The following is a 21,992-nucleotide window of genomic DNA, read 5'->3' as shown; positions in this document are numbered from 1 at the left end:
TAGTCCTGCGGCTCTCAGGTTGCCTACCCCTGGCCTAGGCGATCGGACCGGAAGTGAGAGCGGGTACCTGTCAAATTCGGGTACCCGCTCCCCCCGCCAATCCTTAATGGGGAGCGGGGGAGCAGTCCTTAAAGCGGAACTTCCCCTTTTGGGTGGAGCTCCGCTTTAAAAGCAGATGGTTTCCAGGAAGTAAATGATACATGAATCACCTGCTCTTACTTAAGATGGCCACTGCCAGACGTGCCAGGGGGTGTTTTTCTAAATGATTTCTCATGGATGGATGGTTGAGTTTACTTTGAATATTAGAAAAAAAAATTAAATAACATTTTAGTTTGTGATGCCCAAATGCAGTGCAGTTCCAGTGCAGTAATAACTACAGGTCTTGTCCCTCCCCCGCAGGCTGTGTTTGGACACTGAATGATGAGCTCACCTGTCACTCTGCTCTCTCCTTCTAGCAGCGTTTTCCTTGTTGCCACATGAGCACTGCTGCATAATTGGTTCTTTGTGCTGCTTCTCCCTCTCCCAGTCTGATCTTCTGTACATGGACTGCAAGAGGTGGTTATCAAATCCAGATGCTGACTCTGCTTTTATTTTAAAAAAACGACATTGAGTGACATAATGGATAGAGAGCCGCACTCATTTGTGTCTTCTATATCTAATTGGTGTTCTACTATAAAGTGAACGTTGCCCATGCAGGACATTGCAGCCGGCTTACTTGCCTTCCTTTTACTTGCCCACTGTTCCATTCAGTAGCCCAGAGTGTCTCTCCACGTTGTGACTTTCTTCATTTCCCATTGTGACAATGATTGCGTGCCTGAGTGACCAAGTGCCACAGAGTGACAGAGGGAAGCAGGCCACATGCACCAGGTTTTCTGCATTCCCAGAACACAGCAACTGACAGTTGTACCGGGGACACAGCAACTGACAGTTGTACCGGGGACACAGCAACTGACAGTTGTACCGGGGACACAGCAACTGACAGTTGTACCGGGGACACAGCAACTGACAGTTGTACCGGGGACACAGCAACTGACAGTTGTACCGGGACACAGCAACTGACAGTTGTACCGGAACCTCTTCTGTACTGAAATGGCTTCCTCTGATTTCACTGCACACCAGGGGCGGACTGACAACTCATGGGGCCCCCGGGCTATAGGGGATCATGGGGCCCCTGTGACCTTGCCCAAACTCAAAAAAACCTATGAAAAAGGTACCAGGGGCATCTCTTGGGGCCCCCTACTGACCCCGGGCAGTGCCTCCAAATGGTCAGTTTCCAAATGGTCAGTCCGCCCCTGCTGCACACTGTGAGCTTCTTACAGTGTGCATTAGAGGCTGCAGCAAGTCAGATAGAGCTCCGCCTAATTTCCTGGCTGGAGGACATCCAGCAGCATCTAACACTTTCCTTCCCAGCCTGACTTTTCCTAGCCCACCCCTTTTTTATTCATTGTATTTCAGTTCATGGAGAGGCAGCATTACATGTGGGCATTACCCAGGGTGACCAGGAAGCACATGTATGCTTAGGACCCCCTACTCCTCCAGGCTGACATCCAGCATTCATGGCATTTTGATATTTGCACAGCTGCTCCAAGGAGAACAGCCCACTGATCATACCAGGGCTGAGGCAGGGTGCTGTGATGTTTTCAGGAAGCATATATACAGCAGGCTGCCGGCCCCTCCCAGTAGCCATGATCTGCCTGCATTGTATAGTGAAGCACTGAGACCCAGTGATGTCACTGGGTCTAAAAGAAGACGTAGTGAAAATGGAAAGGATTTATTTAAAATTTTCATATTCATGAGGGGGGGGGGGAGGAACCAGTGAAGGCAAACTGTAAGCAGATTAAACTTCATCTCTATGTAAGCCTTAATAACAATATAAGACCTTTCAGATATTCCTTTGGGATTAAGCTGCACATCTGTGTGGTACAATAAAGGATTAAACCATTCCTGCACCCCTTAGTGTAACTAATGAGCCCTGCAAGGTAGTAATATGGGTAGGAAGATGACAGTGAGGCTGTATCAGGAAAGATTGATTGCAGCTGATCCTTGGGGGACTTATGAATGTCGCTCAATGGCTCTTGATAGTGTGAGAATACACACCATTATCCTCTGCAGTCACCAGGGATATGGGGGCTGGTTGAGGCTCATTTTGTCCTATATGACTGCAAAGAGCAAGTAAATCTTCATTACAGAAGTCTGATTTCACTGAAGAACTGGATCCAACAAGGGAAGATGTTCAGCTTTACTGATAGCAGCCTAGCAGATGTGTGTTCAAAGGATAGGTAGTTTGGAGTGGTGACATTAAAGAGGAACTTCAGCCAGGGAATATTACCCTAACTAATTGAAAAAAAACAAAAAAGGAGGTATAATTATTAACCTCCCTAGCGGTCTGATTATGTCCATATTTCTGTGCTCAAAGTGGTACATTTTTTTGCATGGAAATATGTATTTTTTTTATTGTAGACCTGTAATTTTTAGAAATAACTCACTGAAATCTGTCCGAACAAGGAGTCTATTAGACATCCCGGGTATGTTAAAATTTGAAACACGAAATCATAAATTATAATATAATAAATAATCATAAAAAATAATAATAATAAATTTAATTCAATCTAATCAAACCAAAAACACTGAAATTTGAAATAGAGCGCCAAGTTCGCACATCGCTGAGCAAAGTCGCAGAATCGTTTTCAGTGTCTGATGAGGAATTTCCCCCACGAATCATTATCACTCAATTCTGCAAGTGGTTCTGATTTACTATCGCTGTTCTCTAGCCGGTCTAAAACCGCTTTTGACCTAAAGGGACACTTTTTGGACGCCATGGAGGTTTCTCAGTTTCCAAGCAGAAAGAACAGTAAGAATGCAGGCAGGGCGCCGGACAAAGCACTCGGGACAAAATGTATGTGACATGGTTTGATACAGGAATGTTATACTATGTGATTTTAGTGTATTTAGTGAATGTCACTTTTTCACATTTTTGAATTTCCCGCCGTTCCGTCCCCCGTATGTCCCGACGTCGCAGGGAACAGAACCCAGAAGACAGATGTCGGCATCGGCTGGAGGACATGGCCGGGGACACTGCAGGGGGGACATCGCAGGAGCAAAGGACAAGGTAAGTGAAGAAGAGATCCCAGAGCAACGCTGCAGTGTATTCCTGAGTGTAGCTCGGGGTTACCGCTTGTGGTGCTGAAACTTTACCCCGAGCTACACTCGGGAATACCTCCAGGGGGGTTAATGGGTTCCGCTACACACCAGTAGTGTTGTCCAGTAACCAAAAAAACCAATGAAACTGAAGAATATGTGAACAGGACGTTCACAAAAAAAAGCGGTTACAGAAAAGGGCAATGCGGTAAACCAACACATAAAAGTTATCATGTTTCACATGACTGTCATATGCCTTTAAGTGTTCTCTATATTTTCTCTCTGCTCCTCCCTTTCCTCTGGTTTAGTTCATGTTGTATAGATAGCCCCACCCTTTTTCCCAGTAAGGCATTGCAGCTTCTAGCCTCATGTCATAAGAAGATCACATTATGATCTTTTGACCTTTCATTGTTGTAAGATTCTCTCAGTTTATGGAATAAACTTCACAAAATCTACAAGATTTCTTCTGGATTGAGTCAGTGTGTAATGGAACCGGACCCCGACTGCACTTGGGTACTTCCGTTAGACTCCCGCTTCCCTGTCCAAACACAGATCCACGGACACCACCGCTAACCACACAGGACTACAAGACGAGACAGCACCAGACTTAAGGAAACCAGGAGATAGACTGCTTTATTTTAACACAGACACAAGATATAAACATTCAAGTGTACAACCCACCTCACTGCATATGGACGCAGGGCAAAGCAAATCTAGCAACCAGAGACACACACCAACAACAGTCCCATCAGGAGGGCTGCTGGAAACACCCCTCACCAAGCCAATACACAAACACATAAATCCCATAATAGTTTGCTCCCAAGACACACAATAGAACAATGGGACCACATGGCAGTAAACAATAAACAACCCCCCACCCTAATATTAGAACATTTCACCCTGTACCCCTAACAAGCACAGGGTGACTTACACATAATAGGGATATGGGGAGCTGAGACAGGGGTCTCCCCACCCCTCCAAAGGGGTCTGTGTTCCATGGGCCCCCCACCCAAAGTCACTCCCGTCACACACTGCCTGTGTCATTCAACTAAGATTGGAGTTATCGCTATCTCATCAGAACTGTAAGTTACAGAGATCACACTTTCAATGCTTAGATTGGAGAGACAGAACACAAGTGTATGCTTTATTATCAAAATGTGCAAAGTATACAAATACAATAAAAAATACTGCAAGATGACAATCGCCTCACCCCAGACAACGTTGTCTGTGCGACCTAATAGAGGTATAAAATAGACATAGCATGGCCATAATGATGCTAAAATGACAACAACAGCACTGTGTTCTGCCAACTAGCAACAATAACATCAGGGTGCACCACCTGGTATATATAGTCATCCAATGTAACCAGCTGGATATACAAATATAGTCAATAAACAGAAGTGATGGACGAATATTGCCCTATTCCCCCCCCCCCCCCCCGTTCTCTTCCACATTTTCACCTTTGAAAATCTGGCACGTGCAGATGTGCTATAGATCTTAGGGACCTGAAAAGATATCCGCGACACATCTGCACACGCAGAGCACTCCTGCGCAGCAAAATACTGCCTCGTGGCATGTGTGATGTAGACATCCTAAGAGGCAGCAGGTGCTGAAGTCATTCTGCTGCAGGTCTGCAGCACATCTGCACACACATGAGCCACTCCTGTGCATGTGCACGCACTGCTGGTTTCTGGTATTGGACCTGGTACAGGTCTGTGGTGTGTGCGTGCATGTGGAATTTCACAGAATTTATAAAGCTTGTCTGTGAGTTTAGAAAAAAGGGTCAGAGAGCTGGCATTACACACTGCAGAGCTCAGTGAGGAAAGCTCTGAGAGCTGATTGGAGGGAAGAGACACACCCCCCCTCACAACTCACAGGAACAGAGCTGAGACTGTCAATCTACTGAAGGTCCCTCCCTTGTCACCATTTTTCTCTTGGTGTCAGGAAAACTTTTCAGAAGTGATTCATGCTAATAGAAGAGGAACGAAGAAGAAGACCGAAATGAAACTTCGGGGTTGATTTACTAAAGGCAAATAGACTGTGTACCATGCAAGGTACAGTTGTGCTCTGCAAGTGAAATTGCTCCAGAGCTTTGTAAATGAGATAAAGATTCACTTTGCAAGGAATACCCAATCACATGCTGGGAAAATTAAAATAAATAAAAGCACTTTTGCTTGCACATGATTGGATGATGGAAGTCAGCAGAACTTTTGCTCATTGATTAAGCTCTGGAACTACTGCACTTGCAGAGTGCAGTCTATTTGCCTTTAGTAAACCAAGTGCCCTTAACCCTAGGATCACATCTGTGCGGGTGGTGCCGCTTCGGATCCGCACGAAAATCCGTGCAGCCGCACCACCCACACAGAGGAATGCGGACCCGCTGTCGGGTGCCATTAGTTCTAATGGAACACCGCCCGCACTGGAAAATTCAACCGTACTGGGAACCGAGGTTCCCGTGCGGGCTTCGTTTTCTAAAGAAGTGCAGGGACTTCTTCCCTGCGTGTCACGGACACGGGAGTCCATTCAAATGAATGTGCTCTTGTGCCCGAGCAAAACACAGCCCACGCGGCCGCATAGATGTGAACCGGGGGTCATAGAGAAAAGTACACACTATAGAGGGATATGCTGTGTTCATATTTCACGTCCGAGGTTTACAAACACTGTAAGGCTTTAGAGCCACTTTTATGCTACAGAAACATTTTAGACAATTGTGTGCCTCCAACTTTGTGGTAGCATTTAGGAGAAGACCCCTTTCTGTTGCAGTACAAAGCCAGCTGCATAAAGACATGGTTTGATGAGTTTGAGGTGGAGGAACTTGAGTGTCCTCCACAGAGTCCTGACCTCAACCCTACAGGACACCTTTTGGGATAAATGTGAATGGCAATTGTTAACCGGTTCTTCTCACCCAGCATCATCCTGGCCTCGCCTAATATTTTGGCTGAAGGGGCAATGCCTATGGGTTTGGAATGCGATGTCCAACATGCTCATATTGATATGATGGTTGGGTGGCCACAAACTTCAGGTCATATATTGTATGTAGTGCGATAGCCTACTTAAATATTTGTAAATTGAATGGATTGTTTAGTTAGGTCCTCACCAGGGGCGGACTGACCATTTGGAAACTCGGGCACTGCCCGGGGTCAGTAGGGGGCACCATGAGATGCCCCTGATACCTTTTTCATAGGCTTTTTTGAGTTTGGGCAAGGACACAGGGGCCCCATGATCCCCTATTGCCCGGGGGCCCCATGAGTTGTCAGTCCGCCCCTGGTCCTCGCACTAGTTGTCTGGCAAAAGGTAAGATTTCATGAACGAGTTTTGTTTTATCCCTACTTTGTCAGGATAATCATGGTTTTTGTTTTTGTTTCCAGGAAAGTAAAGTGAAGTTCAGTGACCAGATCCTGGAGCCGGTTGAGGAGAAGAATGTGTTTGATCATGAAGGGGTCTGTAAACTTCAGTATATATAGATCTCTTTTTGTTGAGGGGCCCAAAATTTTGTTTTGTAGAAAATTATTGTATATTCTTCATGGATTTTTACATACATAATGGCCACCCATTTTGCTTCACATTGTAATAATTGACAATCTAAGAATTCGCTGCCTCTACCAGATGCCTCTTATAGTGGCCATACACTAGACGAAAAATCGTTAGAAAATCTGTCATTTGGATAGTTTGCTTTTCTTTTCCGTCCAGTTAATGGGCACAAACCAAACATCGCTGGTGACATTTTTTTGAGCCGAAAAAAATCAAAGGAAGAGTTTGGGAAAACTTGTGTTGAACGGACAATAAATTGAAAAGTTAATGTGTTTCTGTGATTTATTATTATTATACAGGGTTTATGGCGCCAACAGTTTGCTCAGCACTTTACAATATAACGGGAGACAATACAGCAACAATACAGTTCAATACAAGAGGGATAGGAGGGCCCTGATCCTGGGAGCTTACAATCTAAGAGGGAGGGGCTAGTTGTACAAAAGGTAGCAACTGTGGGGGATGGACTGGTAGGAGGAATAGTAGATTCCATTATTAGCTGAGGGCAGGATAGGCTTCCCTGAAGAGAGAGGTTTTCAGAGATCGCCAAAAAATGAGCAGAGTAGGCGATAGTCTGATAAATTGGGCTAGAGAGTTCCAGAGGATGGGGGAAACTCTGGAGAAGTCCTGGAGACGAGCATGGGAGGAGGAGACAAGGGAGCTAGAGAGCAGGAGGTTCTGCGTGGAGCGGAGAGGACAGTTTGGGTGATATTTGTAGACAAGATTGGTGATGTAATTTGGGGCGGAGTTATAAATGGCTTTATATGTAATTGTTAATGTTTTGAATTTTATCCGTTGGGCAATGGGAAGCCAGTGGAGGGATTGACAGAGAGGGGTGGAGGTCAGTGGAGGGATTAGCAGAGAGGGGTGGAGGACACTGAAGGGAGGCCAGTGGAGGGATTGGTAGAGAGTGGTGGAGGTCAGTGGAGGGATTGGCGTGAGGGGTGGAGGACATGGAGTGGAGACCAGTGGAGGGATTGGCAGAGAGGGGTGGAGGACACGGAGTGGAGGCCAGTGGAGGGATTGGCAGAGAGGGGTGGAGGCCAGTGGAGGGATTGGCAGAGAGGGATGGCAGATACGGAACTGTTAGTAAGGTGGATGAGTCTCACAGCAGCATTCATGATGGACTGAAGAGGGGATAGCCTGAGGTAGGTCAATGAGGAGGGAGTGAGAGAGATTTATCATTCAAAATTCGATCATAACATGATGGCAATATCATTTTTCTCTCACAGCCAAGTGTTCGTTTTTCGAGAACCCATTCAAATGATTTTAGTGTATGGCTAGCAAGTTTTTTCTTTAACATGGACAAAGTTTGGGTGGATTGGAGGGGTGCCTCCTGTGTTTTGACATTTATAGGATAAGTTCAATTCAATAAAACTGTACTTTTTTTTTTTTTAAGAGGGAGCTTTATATCTTCATATTTTTTGTTTTATCCATACGTGTGCAGCTCATCAGCCAGCTGAAACAACTGAAAACTAGCGCCAAGATACCGTACAGTGCTCAGGACATAGCGCTGACCCCTGCACCAGCCTACATCATTCCTGATCCAGAGATCACCACCCACAGTAAGATGACAGTAGCATCTTAAATTGGTCGTAATGAACGTGGCAGCCGTCATTTATACTAACTCCTCCTTACCTTTCCTTAGGGAACATCTCATCTCCGGTAGTACATTTTGACCCAGCAACATGTCCTATTATACCAGGGCAGGAAATGACCATCGAGATCTCCAAAGGTCGATCGGGGCTTGGACTCAGCATTGTGGGTGGGAAAGACACTCCGCTGGTAAGAGTTTAGCCATGGGCACACTAATGTCATTGGGGACGCCTCGGCACTAATATCATTGGGGACGCCTCGGCACTAATATCATTGGGGACGCCTAGGCCACATTTCAGGCATAAAAATGGAAAGAGATATGTCAAAGAATGAACTAGATATAGTAAGAGGCAGGAGAATTAATAGGGAGGACCAGGGGCGGACTGACAACTCATGGGGCCCCCAGGCAATAGGGGATCATGGGGCCTCTGTGTCCTTGCCCAAACTCAAAAAAGCCTATGAAAATGGTACCAGGGGCATCTCATGGGGCTCCCTACTGACCCTGGGTCCCCAGGCAGTGCCCAAGTTCCAAAAGTACAGTCCGCCCCTGGGGAGGACACATTGCTAAATGAAGATTTCACTGACAGCCATACAGGCAGGAAAACCCTCACTGCATTAAAAAAAAAAAAAAAAAAAAAGTAAAAATTTTATAAGCTGTTGCACTTTTTTTTTTTTTTTTTTTTTTTTTTCATTTTTGAAAAAATTTTTAGGATGGATTTACTAACACTGGGGACTGCAGAACCTGGTGCAGCTGTTCATGGCAGCCAATCAGCTTCTAACTTCAGCTTGTTCATTTAAAGCGGAACTCCACCCAAGAGGGGTGGTTCCGCTTTAAAGACTGGTCCCCCTCTCCCCATTAAGGATTGGGACCTTGGGGGGGGTACCTGAATTTGACAAGTACCCGCTCCCACTTCCACTCCGATCACCTATGCGATCGGAAACAGAAGGTGTCCTCCCTTCCTCCCTCTCTGTAGTCTTTTGGGACCCGTGACAGGTCCCAGAAGACTACAGGACCATTCATGAAGTGCAGCGCTACACGCACATGTGCAGTGGGTACCCGGCTGTAGAGTCGCGAGCTATCACAGCCGGGTGCCCACACTAAAGATGCGGCGCCCAGGGAGAGAAGACGGCCGGTAAAACAGGCTGCAGGGGACACACCACGGGACCGAGGGACAGGTAAGTGTGTGTTTTTTAAAAAAAGAACCAGCAAACACAAATGCTCCTGCGCTTGGGGATGGACTCGATGCAGGCTACAACCACATTAAGAGTGTCCTGGAACATGCACACCTTTCTGCCCTCAAATAGACCGGGGGAATCCAAATATACTGAATGAGGAAAGAACAAACAGAGGGCGCACAGGCCTAGTGCATTACCATAAAAAATGTTTAATAAAAAATAAAGTATGTGTTGTACTCACAAACGACAATGTAGTCAAGGCATATCATAAAGAACAGCTGGGTCAGCACCGCACTGAGTAACAGTCTGCAATAGGCTGACGCGTTTCGAGTGGCTCTGAGGAAGAGGCAAGTCCTCGAAACGCGTCAGCCTATTGGATGTCTACACTCCCTATTGCGGACTGTTACTCAGCGCGGTGTTGACCCAGCTGTTCTTTTATGACGTGCCTTGACTACATTGTCGTCTGTGAGTACAACACCTACTTTTTTTTTATGGTAAGGCACTAGGCCTGTGCGCCCTCTGTTTGTTCTTTCCTCATTTTGTGTTTTTTAAAAGTCAGCAGCTACAGTTTCTGTAGCTGCTGACTTTTATTTTTTGACAGCTTGAGTGGAACTCCGCTTTAAGCTTTGTCAATAACACCCGGAAGCTGATTGGTTGCTATGCAGAGCTGCACCAGATTTTGCACTCTCTAGTTTTAGTAAATCAAACCGCTTTAGAGTCATCCAGATTTTTGGTTCCTGCTACAAGTGAGAGGCTGGGTATGCCTCTCCTCTGAGTCATTTGGCTGTGTGTCTGATCTCCCCTGCAGTCGGGGTCGCAGCACATCTGTAACAGCCTCATGAAAGTCGGTGCAGTTGCTTATGGCACAAACATCCCATGCAATATTTCATCTAAAGATGAATTTCCCCTAAAAATGTTCAATTCACAAACCTTAATATCGTACGTGAGTGCAGAATATTTTTTTTCGTGTTTTGGGCATTTACCTGTTGAAAGCCTGATTTTCTCAAGAATCTTTATTTCATCTTGTGAAGTATTTCAGCGCCGCATCAAACGGCTCGTTTTCTGGCCGTACTCAATACACGCCTCATTGAAAATGTTATTGCCAGCTAGTATCTAGCGGTATTTCAATGAGCCGCAACCCGAGCGATAATCTTTTATGTTTCACGCCTTGTTTGCTATAAAAGTCTGACCAGTAAAAGATGGGGTAAAGACATTGGTTTTGATCCTTGTGTATTTGTTGTGTTGTTGGCCCTGGGATAGTTCAGGTTTCATTGTACAATGGGCAGGAGATTCCCTTTCAGAATTTTTATGTATTTATCTTTTTTTTTTACACGCAAGAGCTTGTTACTGTAGTATGCTGCTGCTGTAAATCTGTGGTCTGGCTGTGTATGTTCTGCAGGAGGCAGTGGTAATCCATGAAGTGTATGAAGAAGGAGCTGCAGCTAGAGATGAGAGACTCTGGGCAGGTGATCAGATTCTTGAAGTAAGTGGGATCAATAAGTCATTTTATGTATCGGAAACATTTATCTTTGCTAATTATCTTATTGATATGCGCGTTAAGGTTTTGAAAATCTGATTTCTGTGTATAATTTGTAAACTATATTCAATCGTTTTTACTATACATTTATTTTTATAAAGGTTTTTCTTCCTGCTTAGTAGTGCTTAACAACACTTGTTCACACCAGATGCAGTCCAGTGCGTTTTGTTTTTCTGCATCAAAAATGCATGGAAAGTAGGTTATATGGTTTCCAATGGCATAGGTCACACCAGTGCAATCAGCTCCAGGGTGTTCCGGTTCCACAAAAAACAGCTGGACGTGATGCATTTTTTCTGCACTGGACTTTACTGGAAAATGGTAAAATAAATAAAAAACACAGTGGACCCTGATACAGTAGAAAAAAAAGCATCTGGAAATGCATCAGGAATGAACAGAGATGCATCAAAAACACACCGGACCCCAATACAGTGAAAAGACCAGGGGCTAAGAAGAAAAAAAGCACCTTGAATGCATCCGATAACACATCAAAAGTGCACCAGAACACACCGGATCATATCAAAAATGCACCGGACCCCAAAACAGTGAAAAGGCCAGGGGCAAAGGAGAAGAAAAGCATCTGGCATGCATCCGGTAACACATCAAAAACGCACTAGAACACACCGGATCTCATCAAAAATACACCGGACCCCAGTACAGTGAAAAGGCCAGGGGCAAAGATGAAAAAAAGCATCTGGAATGCATCTGGTAACACATCAAAACCGCACCAGAACACAACGGATCTCATCAAAAATGCACCCCAATACAGTGAAAAGACCAGGGGCTAAGAGGAAGAAAAGCACCTGGAATGCATCTGGTAACACATCAAAAACGCACCAGAACACCCCAGATCTCATCAAAAATGCACCAGACCTCAGAGTGAAAAGGCCAGGGGCTAGAAGAAAAAAAGCATCTGGAATGCATCCGATAACACATCAAAAGTGCACCAGAACACACCGGATCACATCAAAAATGCACTGGACCCCAATACAGTGGAAAAAACAGGAAGGAAAAAAGCATCTGGAATGTACCCGGCAACTCATCAAAAATGCACTGGAATGCATCAAAAACGCACAAGTGGAAATGCATCCGGAATGGATCTGCAGTGTGTTTTTGTGGTGTGAACAGGCCCTTAAAGCGGAACTTAACCGCTAAATGAATCCTTTTTGCGCTGCCATTGTACAAAATACAATGCATGTGCAGATGCGCCACCAGTCTCTTCCAAGTATATGGAACCTGGGAAAAGCCAGCTGTGCATGCTCGTTGGGTTTCTGCGCATGCACACAAATGCCAACAACTTCTGGAAAATGAACACTATGCAGCTAGCATGCATGGAATTCCTCCACCAACTTCATCTTGGTAACATACTGCCTCCTGGGATAGCTGTGACGTAGCAATTCCTGTAGGCAGCGGGGCCCGGCCTAGGCTAAAAACCAGGAAGTTTACCGTTTGTGTAAGAGGGAGTGGGAAGGACAAAATAAGAAAATGTTGCTGTAGTGAGTTGTCACTTTAATGATCCATTATTATTATTATTATTATTATAATACAGGATTTATGGCGCCTACAGTTTGCTCAGCGCTTTACAATATAACGGGAGACAACACAGCAACAATACAGTTCAATACAAGAGGGAAAGGAGGGCCCTGATCCTGGGAGCTTACAATCTAGGATGGAGGGGCTAGTGCTACAAAAGGTAACTGTGGGGGATGGACTGGTAGGAGGATTAGAAGATTCCAGTATTAGCTGAGGGCAGCATAGGCTTCCCTGAAGTGATAGGTTTTCAGAGATCGCTGAAAAGTGAGAAGAGTAGGCGATAGTCTGATAAATTGGGGTAGAGAGTTCCAGAGGATGGGGGAAGCTCTGGAGAAGTCCTGGAGATGAGCATGGGAGGAGGAGACAAGGGAGCTAGAGAGCAGGAGGTCTTGCGAGCGGACCGTATGGTTTGGGTGATATTTGGAGACAAGATCAGTGATGTAATTTGGGGCAGAGTTCTAAATGGCTTTATATGTTAAAGTTTTGAATTGTATCTGTTGGGCAATGGGAAGCCAGTGGAGGGATTGGCAGAGAGGGATGGAGGACACTAAGTGGAGGCCAGTGGAGGGATTGGCAGAGAGGGATGGCTGATACAGAACTGTTAGTAAGGTGGATCCATCTGTCTTTCTGCATGTCTACCAGACAGGGTGTGTCTAAAAACAGTGGACTCTTAGCAGTCTGCAATTACATCAAATACCCATAGTGCTACAGTTGTTCAGAGACTGTGGCTTTGCCTAGGTTTTAGGTCACACGAGAAAGCTTGGGGTCAGCAGTTCTCTTTTCCCCAATCATGACACAAAAGTTGAACATCCCCTTCCATCTTTACTTCCATCACTCCACTGCCATCTTTGGTGCACTTTAGGCATTGGAACCTCATTTTTTTGTGTCTCCATGCCTCCAATACATGACCACATTATCCACTCAACAGAATGTAACCAGAGTCTACAATAGGAGTTTGAAGTTGTTCTTTTTTGGACTGTAGACATACTAGGGCCAACTTAGACAAGAGCCCCGTTATTCTGCCAGCATGTCTTTGGCGTGTGGGAGGAAACCAGAGTACCTGAAGGAAAGTCACACAAGCACAGGGAGTACATGCAAAGTCCTGGCCGAGATTTGAACAGAGGACTCCAATGCTGACCACTGAGCCATTGTGAAGCCCCAATTTGGACTTTTTTTTAACATAATAATTTGGTCTCATAATGCTGGCATATGAATTTTAATACTGCATTGATGATTCTATTATATGATTCTGTAAGATACTCAGAATACACTGGCTGACCTGAAGGGATTTTGCTAACCATCAAGTTGTTTTTGTAGGTCAATGGCGTAGATCTTCGGAACGCCTCCCATGAGGAAGCCATTACAGCCCTCCGTCAGACCCCACAGAGGGTGCAGCTGGTGGTATTTCGGGATGAGGCCCAGTACAGGGATGAAGACAATCTGGATATATTCCATGTGGAGCTACAAAAGAAAAGTGGGCGAGGCCTGGGACTGAGCATTGTGGGGAAAAGGTACGTTGGGCGCTACTGATCTACAGTGGATATAAAAAGTCTACACACCCCTGTTAAGATATCAGATTTACGTGAAGTAAAAACATTAGACAAAGATAAATAATTTCAGAACGTTTTCCACCTTTAATGTGACCTATAAACTGTACAACTCAATTCAAAAACAAACTGAAATATTTTAGGGTGGGAAAGTAAACATACAAAATACTAAAATAATGCAGTAGCATAAGTGTGCACACCCTCTTATAACTCAGGATATAGCTGTGTTCAGAATGAAGCAATCACATTCAAAATCATGTTAAATAGGAGTCAATGCACACCTGCCATCATTTAAAGTGCCTCTGATTAACCCCAAATAAAGTTCAGCTGTTCTAGTCTGTCTTTCCTGACATTTTCTTAGTCACATCCTACAGCAAAAGCCATGGTCCGCAGAGAGCTTCCAAAGCATTAGAGGGGATCTCATTGGTAAAAGGTATCAGTGAGGAGAAGGGTACAAAAGAATTTCCAAGGCATTATATACCATGGAACACAGTGAAGACAATCATCATCAAGTGGAGAAAATATGGCGCAACAGTGACATCACCAACAGTGACATCACCAACAGTGACATCACCAACAGTGACATCACCAACAGTGACATCACCAAGAACTGGACATCCCTCCAAAATAGATGAAAAGACCAAAATAAAACTGGTCTGGGAGGCTGCTAAGAGGCCTACAGCAACGTTAAAGGAGCTGCAGGAATATTTGGCAAGTACTATCTTTGTGGTCCATGCGACAACAATCTCCCGTATTCGTCATATGTCTGGGCAATGGGGTAGAGTGATAAGACGGAATCCTTTTCTTACAAACAAAAAATATCCAAGCCCGGATAAATTTTGCAAAAACACATCTGAAGTCTCCCAAAAGCATTTGGGAAAATGTGTTCTGATCTGATGGAACCAAGGTTGAACTTTTTGGCCATAATTCCAAAAGATATGTTTGGCGCAAAAACAACTCTGCACATCACCAAAAGAACACCATACCCACAGTGAAGCATGGTGGTGGCAGCATCCATGCTTTGGGGCTGTATTTCTTCAGCTGGAACTGGGGCCTTAGGGTAGAGGGAATTATGAACAGTTCCAAATACCAGTCAATAATGGCACCAAACCTTCAGGCTTCTGCTAGAAAGCTGAACACGAAGAGGAACTTCACCTTTCAGCATGACAACGACCCAAAGCATACATCCAAATCAACAAAGGAATGGCTTCACCAGAAGAAGATGAAAGTTTTGGAATGGCCCAGCCAGAGCCCAGACCTGAATCCGATGGAACATCTGTGGGGTGATCTGAAGAGGACTGTGCGCAGGAGATGCCCTCTCAATCTGACAGATTTTGAGTGTTTTTGAAAGGAAGAGCGGGCAAATATTACCAAGTCCAGATGTGTCATGCTGATAGACTCCTCCCCAAAAAGACTGAGTGCTGGAATCACGTCAAAAGGGCCTTCAACAAAGGATTAGTGTAAGGGTGTGCACACTTATGCAACCAGATTATTTTAGCTTTTTTATTTTTACTTCCACCTAAAAGATTTCAGTTTGTTGTTCAACTTAGTTGTACAGTTTATAGGTTACATTGAAGGTGGAAAAAGTCCTGAAATGATTTCTTTGTCTCATATTTTTTTTTTAAATCACAGAAACCTGACATTTTAACAGGGGTGTGTAGACTTTTTATATCCACTGTATCAACCATGGTCACTTCTGAACTGATTTTGAAGTGGCAGTCCTATCTATATATATATATATATATATATATATATATATATATATATATATATATATATAATATATATATATATATAAATTTTTATTTTTTTTTTGCTTTTGTGATTTTTGGCAGACATAACATTTTTGTATCAGATATATAGAGCACTTTATTGTCTTACAGTCGCAATTAATTGCCAGAAACCGACCATCTGCAAGTTTGGTAGACTACTATAATTCAACTGATTGTAATATTTAGAGATCTATAGAGAACTGCCTCATCCCAATTAGATGGGGTGAAAAGAGAAATTGAACATGGGATTCTCCTTGTACCAACACAGAGAATTCACTCACATAAGGAATAAAACATTAAAGAATGTTTATTAAAAAAATTAGAAACCATCAGCAATAGACACATTCTATCCATCAATTCTTATATTAGACTAAAAAAAAGCCTATCACAGTTCATAGGCCATATTATCAATGTGTGGCGCCTATATGATCGACATGTTTTTCCAATCACATCACTTCCTCAGGATCCACATCAATGTCTGAGCTAGTGTCAATGATAGTATATTCTAAGAAAACAAATTAAAAAAAATACATCAAAACATAAAATACAATCCCAAGAGCAAATAGTTAAAGGAAATAGAAATAAAAAAAAAAAAGCATGTCATACTTACCTGCTCTGTGTAATGGTTTTGCACAGAACAGCTCTGATCCTCCTCTTCTCAGGTCCTCTGCCAGTGCTCCTGGCTCCTCCTTCCTACCGAGTGCTACCAGATCTTGCTTATGAGCCACTGCTCTGCATGTCCATTCACACACAGAGCCGCAGCTCGGCCCCGTCCCCCCCCCTCTCCTCATTGGCTCACTGGCTGTTATTGGCAGCAGTGGGAGCCAGTTGGGCTCAGGTAAGTATTAGGGTGGCTGGGGGCACTGCTGCACACAGAAGGTTTTTTACCTTCATGCATAGGTAAAAAAAAAATTGAGCCTTTACAACCACTTTAAGAAAAAAAAAGAAGTGTTATCTAATCAAAAATACAAAATAAAAACTAAGCAGTGTTTTTCTAATGGGCTCATTTGGGACAATTAGGATCCCATCTCCTTGCGATCAATAAAAAACACCATTTTATGAGGTTGCTTTACTAAAAGCATGTAGAGCAGGGGTGTCAAAGTGGCGGCCCTCCAGCTGTTACCAAACTACAAGTCCCATCATGCTTCTGCCTTTGGGAGTCATGCTTGTAACTGTCAGCCTTGCAATGCCTCATGGGACGTGTAGTTTGGCAACAGCTGGAGGACCGCCAGTTTGACTCCCGTGATGTAGACTGCACTTTGCAAATTCTAGTTCCAGAACTTGTTAAATGAGCAAAAGCTGTTTTTTTTTGTTTGTTTTTTTACATTTTCTTTGCATGTGAATTGGTATTCTTTTTTCAAAGTGAAGTTTAACCTCATTTTCTAAGTTCTGGACCAACTGCATTTGGCAAAGTGCACAGTCTATTTGCCTTTAGTAAATCAACCCCTGTGTCTTCTACTGTTTTTACGATTTCAGTAAATAATGGAATCCAAGGTTTGATTGCTGCACCAAATTGCAACTTGTTTGGCCAGCGTTAGTTCATTCAATCCACGGGTCTCCAATCTTGACCGAATGGGAACCATGAGTCTGTGAACAGATGTATCTGTCTAGCCCCAGCAATCGGAGCCGTCTCATGCCAACTCTTCAGATAGACGTTTTATTGTGACTATTATTGGATGTTTTTGGCAGGATACAGATGCAGATGTAGATTGGCAGGCCTTTGCTTTACACAAGAAACTGACCCAAGGGTTATATTCGTTGGAAGCCTGTTCACTTACTAGCTTGTATTTCAATCATGAGAAGCTAACTGAGCATCTGGAGGAATCGTCCACAAAGCAAAGCATGCAGACTCCATGCAGTACACCAACAGTGATAATGCAGCATATGTGCAGCCCTAATCTGATGTATACAAGTTGGATAAATGTCTTTATCTGCAATAAACCAATGGGCTGCAATCGGTGGCGTCCCGAGGCAGGTGCGGGGGGTGCGCGCCGCATCGGGTGACATCTACCGCACGGGGTGACACCAGACCCGCTCCACGAAAAGGTAAGTTGTAAAGCAAACTGACGATCCCCGCAGAATGGATCCGATCCATCCTGCGGGGATCGTCGGCTTTCTTTACAACTTATCTTTTTGTGGAGCGAGTCCGGTGTCACCCTGTATAGGTTGCATGCCGATGATCCCTGCAGGATGGATGGGATCTGCAGATTGGGGAGCATAATGGATCAAACTCCAATCCATTATGCTCAATCCGCAGATCTGAACCATCTTGCGGGGATCGTCGGCTTTCTTTACAACTTACCTTTTCGTGGAGCGGGTCCGGTGTCACCCCGTATAGGTTGCATGCCGACAATCCCTGCAGGGCGGATGTGTCAGGAACCGCCGCGGCGCCTCCCCCGGCGCACTAGCACCAGGTCCCGGCGGGCCGCGGCTGACAGGACGCCGTGCATGCAGAGTAGGAGCTGCGGGCGCGCCTTGGGCGGCCAATGACAGTGCAGGGCGCGATATTTAAAGATGCCCTGCACTGTCACAGATTGCTGCAAGGTCTATCTGTGATCCTGAGTTCCTGAACCTGTGATATTGACCCTGATTGCCCTGACTACTCTGCCTTCTCCCCTCCTGACTCCCGGCTTGTTTGACCTATCTGCGAACTGACTTATCCTGCTGACCCTGAGTGTGACCTGACTACTCTCCGCCTGCCGATTCTGTACCTCGCTTACCCCACGGGACCACTGCTCGTGATCCATCCTGCTAGGTCCTGCCGGCCTCCTCACATCTTGCTCTCCCGGTACCTATACATCCCCGGAGGTTCCCTCTGCCACTGGAGGGCCTGCTCAGAGGTCGTGACCTGGTCCTGGTCTGTTACAAGTCCATCCCCACCATCAGGGGCCCTGGTGAAAGCACAGACCGGGACTTAGACTCCACGCTTTGGGTAGGTCTGTCAAGTGGGCAGCCAGAGGCACCACTGGGCGGATCATAACAGGATGGGATCTGCGGATTGGGGAGCATAATGGATCGGACTCCAATCCGTTATGCTCAGTCCGCAGATCTGAACCATCCTGCGGGGATCTTCGGCATGCAACTTATACGGGGTGACACCGGACCCACTCCACGAAAAGGTAAGTTGTAAAGAAAACTGACGATCCCCGCAGGATGGATCGGATCTGCGGATTGGGGAGCTCCAAAAGGAAATGTGAACCTCAAATTAAGAAAAAAACTATAATTGTGCATTACCATTAATAAATATAATAATAATTGTGCACTATACACTTCAAACAAACAATCCGTGGCCGCATAAGTGATTGTGAACACTGTGTAACAACCGTGATCGTGAATCACTCCAGGAATAGAAGTAAAATATTCCCAGTGATATTAAGTGTGCACTTCTACAGTGTAAGGATTGAATACCCTTACCAAATCTTTGTAATATCCCACTAATAATCCAGCAGGGGGTATATCCATCACTCTCCAAAAGACACCTTCACAGCCTGAGTATTATTCCCATAGATGTCATCACATCCTCATAGTACGATGTCCTCATAGCCTCAATAGTAGTACTCCATAGTACCCTTAGTACCCATGCTCCACATATGTATATATGAAAAAAGGATAATACTGCTTAAAAGTATTAAAATACACTTCAATAATGTTCTTACATTAATCACAACAAAAAACGCCTTATTGCCATGACTCTAAACCTCGGAGCAGCTTCCAGGAGTGTTTGGTGTGTATTTCCACTTCTCAAAATGGCCGCTCCTCTACTCCCAGTTCCTCCGTTTCCGTCCGACGTCACGTCCCTTGACGCGTTTCGTCACTTCCAGGACTTATTCATATTTATATAGACCTTAGATTGTACGCCCCTTAAGGGTTAGGGACTGATGTGAATGTACACTATATATATAAAGCGCTGAGTAAATTGACTGCACTATACAAGTACCTGAAATAAATAATAAGGTGCCTAATGGCAGGATCACCAGAGATTATATTATTGAAAGCTGCAGATTTAAAATGATAAATTCCTGTTGATATGAAATTCTCATGTTAAAGCTTGTATGAGATGTTGGTGATTGGGTTTACGTCTACTTTAACATTCAGATCCTTACAAAAACCCAGTCATGACAGGTCCTCTTTAAATTCTTACAAAGCTGTTTCTGTGTGATTTAAATGCACCCCATCTATAGGGTATGGTGATCGGGGAGAGCAGCATTCCTCCTGTCATTGTCCTGACTATTATGTAAACGATAACAGGAATTCAGCGCTGTGTGGAAGGTGGCAGGTTGATTGATGTGCCCAGTAAGTTCCTGCATAATATAAAGTGTAATGCCTCCTCTTCCAGGACCGGCAGCGGAGTCTTCATATCTGACATCGTGAAAGGGGGAGCTGCCGACTATGACGGAAGATTAATGCAGGGAGATCAGATCTTGTCAGTCAACGGCGAGGACGTGCGTAACGCATCCCAGGAAGTCGTCGCTACCGTTTTGAAGGTGAGAGCTGTCTGGTGCTGGGGAGCTGAAGTGGCATTTAAATGGATTTAGTGAATAAGACCGTGCAAAGGGAGATAATGAGCTAATTTCACTCTTCATCAGTTCAAATAAAAATGGCGACCACTGCTTTTGGAAATGCTAGTAATTTGGCTGTAATGCTTCTATACTGATTATAAAGCTTAATATGTTAGTTCACCTTTACTGAAATAATGAAAAGGTGAACTAACAATGTACGAGTGACCTTACTAATGAATGAATCGAATGAACACTTAAAACATTTCAGACAAAAATCTACTATCGTATAGCCAGATTTACAGGTCTTGTCTCTCCCCGAGTCTGGATGGTAAAAGGAAAAGTAGCGGACTGATGAGTTCACTGCTCACTCTGCTCTCTTCTACGGGCAGCACAGTGGCTAAAAGATTAGCACTTCCGCCTGGCAGTACTAGGTTCGTTGGTTCGAATCCCAGCCACGGCATCACCTGCCTTGAGTTTGCATGTTTTCCCTGTGCCTGCGTGGGTTTCCGGTACTCTGGTTTCCTCCCACACTCCAAAGACATGCTATTTACAACATTAATTGGAAAATAAAGCCTGCCATACATGGGTCGAACCAGACGCGTTTCCTCCCACACTCCCAAAGACATGCTGGTAGGTGAATTGGATCCTGTCTAAATTGGCCCTAGTATGTGTATGTATGAATGTGAGTTAGGGACCTTAGATTGTACTCCCCTTGAGGGTTAGGGACTGATGTGAAGGTATAATATATGTGTAAAGTGCTGCGTAAATTGATGGCGCTATAGAAGTACCTGAAATAATAAAATAAAAATAATCAGCATGCTTCTTGCTGGTATATGAGCACTGCATCTTCATCCTTCAGTCTGTACAGGGACTGTAAGATGCTGATACCAGGTCAAATACAGGTACTTACACTTCTTGCATAAAAAAAATACATTTAATGATGTAATAAGGAATACAAAGTAATAACAAAACTGCCCGGAGTTCAGATGTAAAGCAGAACTCCGGGGAAAATACTTCTTTATCTGTCCTTGTTGCTGATTTCCAACCTTCTCTGAATATGTCATCAATCCTCTGGTTTACTCAGTAGTTGCTCTGAAATAGCCGATTCATTTTCAGATCAAACTGTTAATTCTCTGTGGTTTCCTGTTTGTAAGACCGGTGGCTGCTAAGCCTCTTATTCCCGCAGACACTGGCCTTGGCACATCCCTTCTGTAGTTCTTTCTCTGGGAAGCAGTGATGTCACTCAGCTCCACTTGCAGTGGAGGGCGGACCGAGACTCTCAGACACATTCAACATGTACATACCCAGTGTACCTGCCCACTTTCACTACACTTTTTTGTGGTTGATGGGAACTGTAGTTTCCTTTTACTGCAGAGAGAGAGGAAAGGATGTGATGTAATCCTGACTGTTACACCTCCTCCTCCTTGGCAGCGCAGAGGCTGTTATCTTTTGAATAACAGAGATGATGTCATGAACATTCAATTACTTTTGTCCTAAATGGTAAGGCTTTACAAAATGTTATTAACGGTTTAGTGTTTTGTGTAGGGTGGTGTACTAATGGGTGATTTTTTTATTTATTTTTTTTGCCTATCCTGGAATTCTTCTTTAACCAGTTTTCCACCGCACTATAGTAGAAGTACTGCTGCAGGGCTGCGCAAAATCACTTATA

The 21,992-nt window shown here is 44.4% G+C and overlaps 1 protein-coding gene across 2 annotated transcripts in view; it reads left to right on the top strand.

Moving 5' to 3' along the window:
- Positions 1-21,992, top strand: part of LOC149444332 (inaD-like protein) — a 99,773-nt gene that overhangs the window by 15,505 nt on the left and 62,276 nt on the right. For both annotated transcript variants that reach the window (XM_089654669.1, XM_089654668.1), the window contains exons 3-8: positions 6,507-6,578; positions 8,114-8,231; positions 8,315-8,451; positions 10,838-10,921; positions 13,823-14,016; positions 20,161-20,308. In XM_089654669.1, the coding sequence (XP_089510795.1) occupies positions 6,507-6,578; positions 8,114-8,231; positions 8,315-8,451; positions 10,838-10,921; positions 13,823-14,016; positions 20,161-20,308 (753 nt within the window). The remainder of the gene's footprint in view (positions 1-6,506; positions 6,579-8,113; positions 8,232-8,314; positions 8,452-10,837; positions 10,922-13,822; positions 14,017-20,160; positions 20,309-21,992) is intronic.

This window comes from Staurois parvus, unplaced genomic scaffold (assembly GCF_062004578.1).
Source record: "Staurois parvus isolate SC_StPar_1 unplaced genomic scaffold, SC_StPar_1.0 ptg000786l, whole genome shotgun sequence".
In the NCBI taxonomy this organism is placed as follows: Eukaryota; Metazoa; Chordata; class Amphibia; order Anura; family Ranidae; genus Staurois; species Staurois parvus.
Note: the sequence above shows the minus strand (reverse complement) of the source record. Positions and strands in the feature narration are given on the sequence as shown.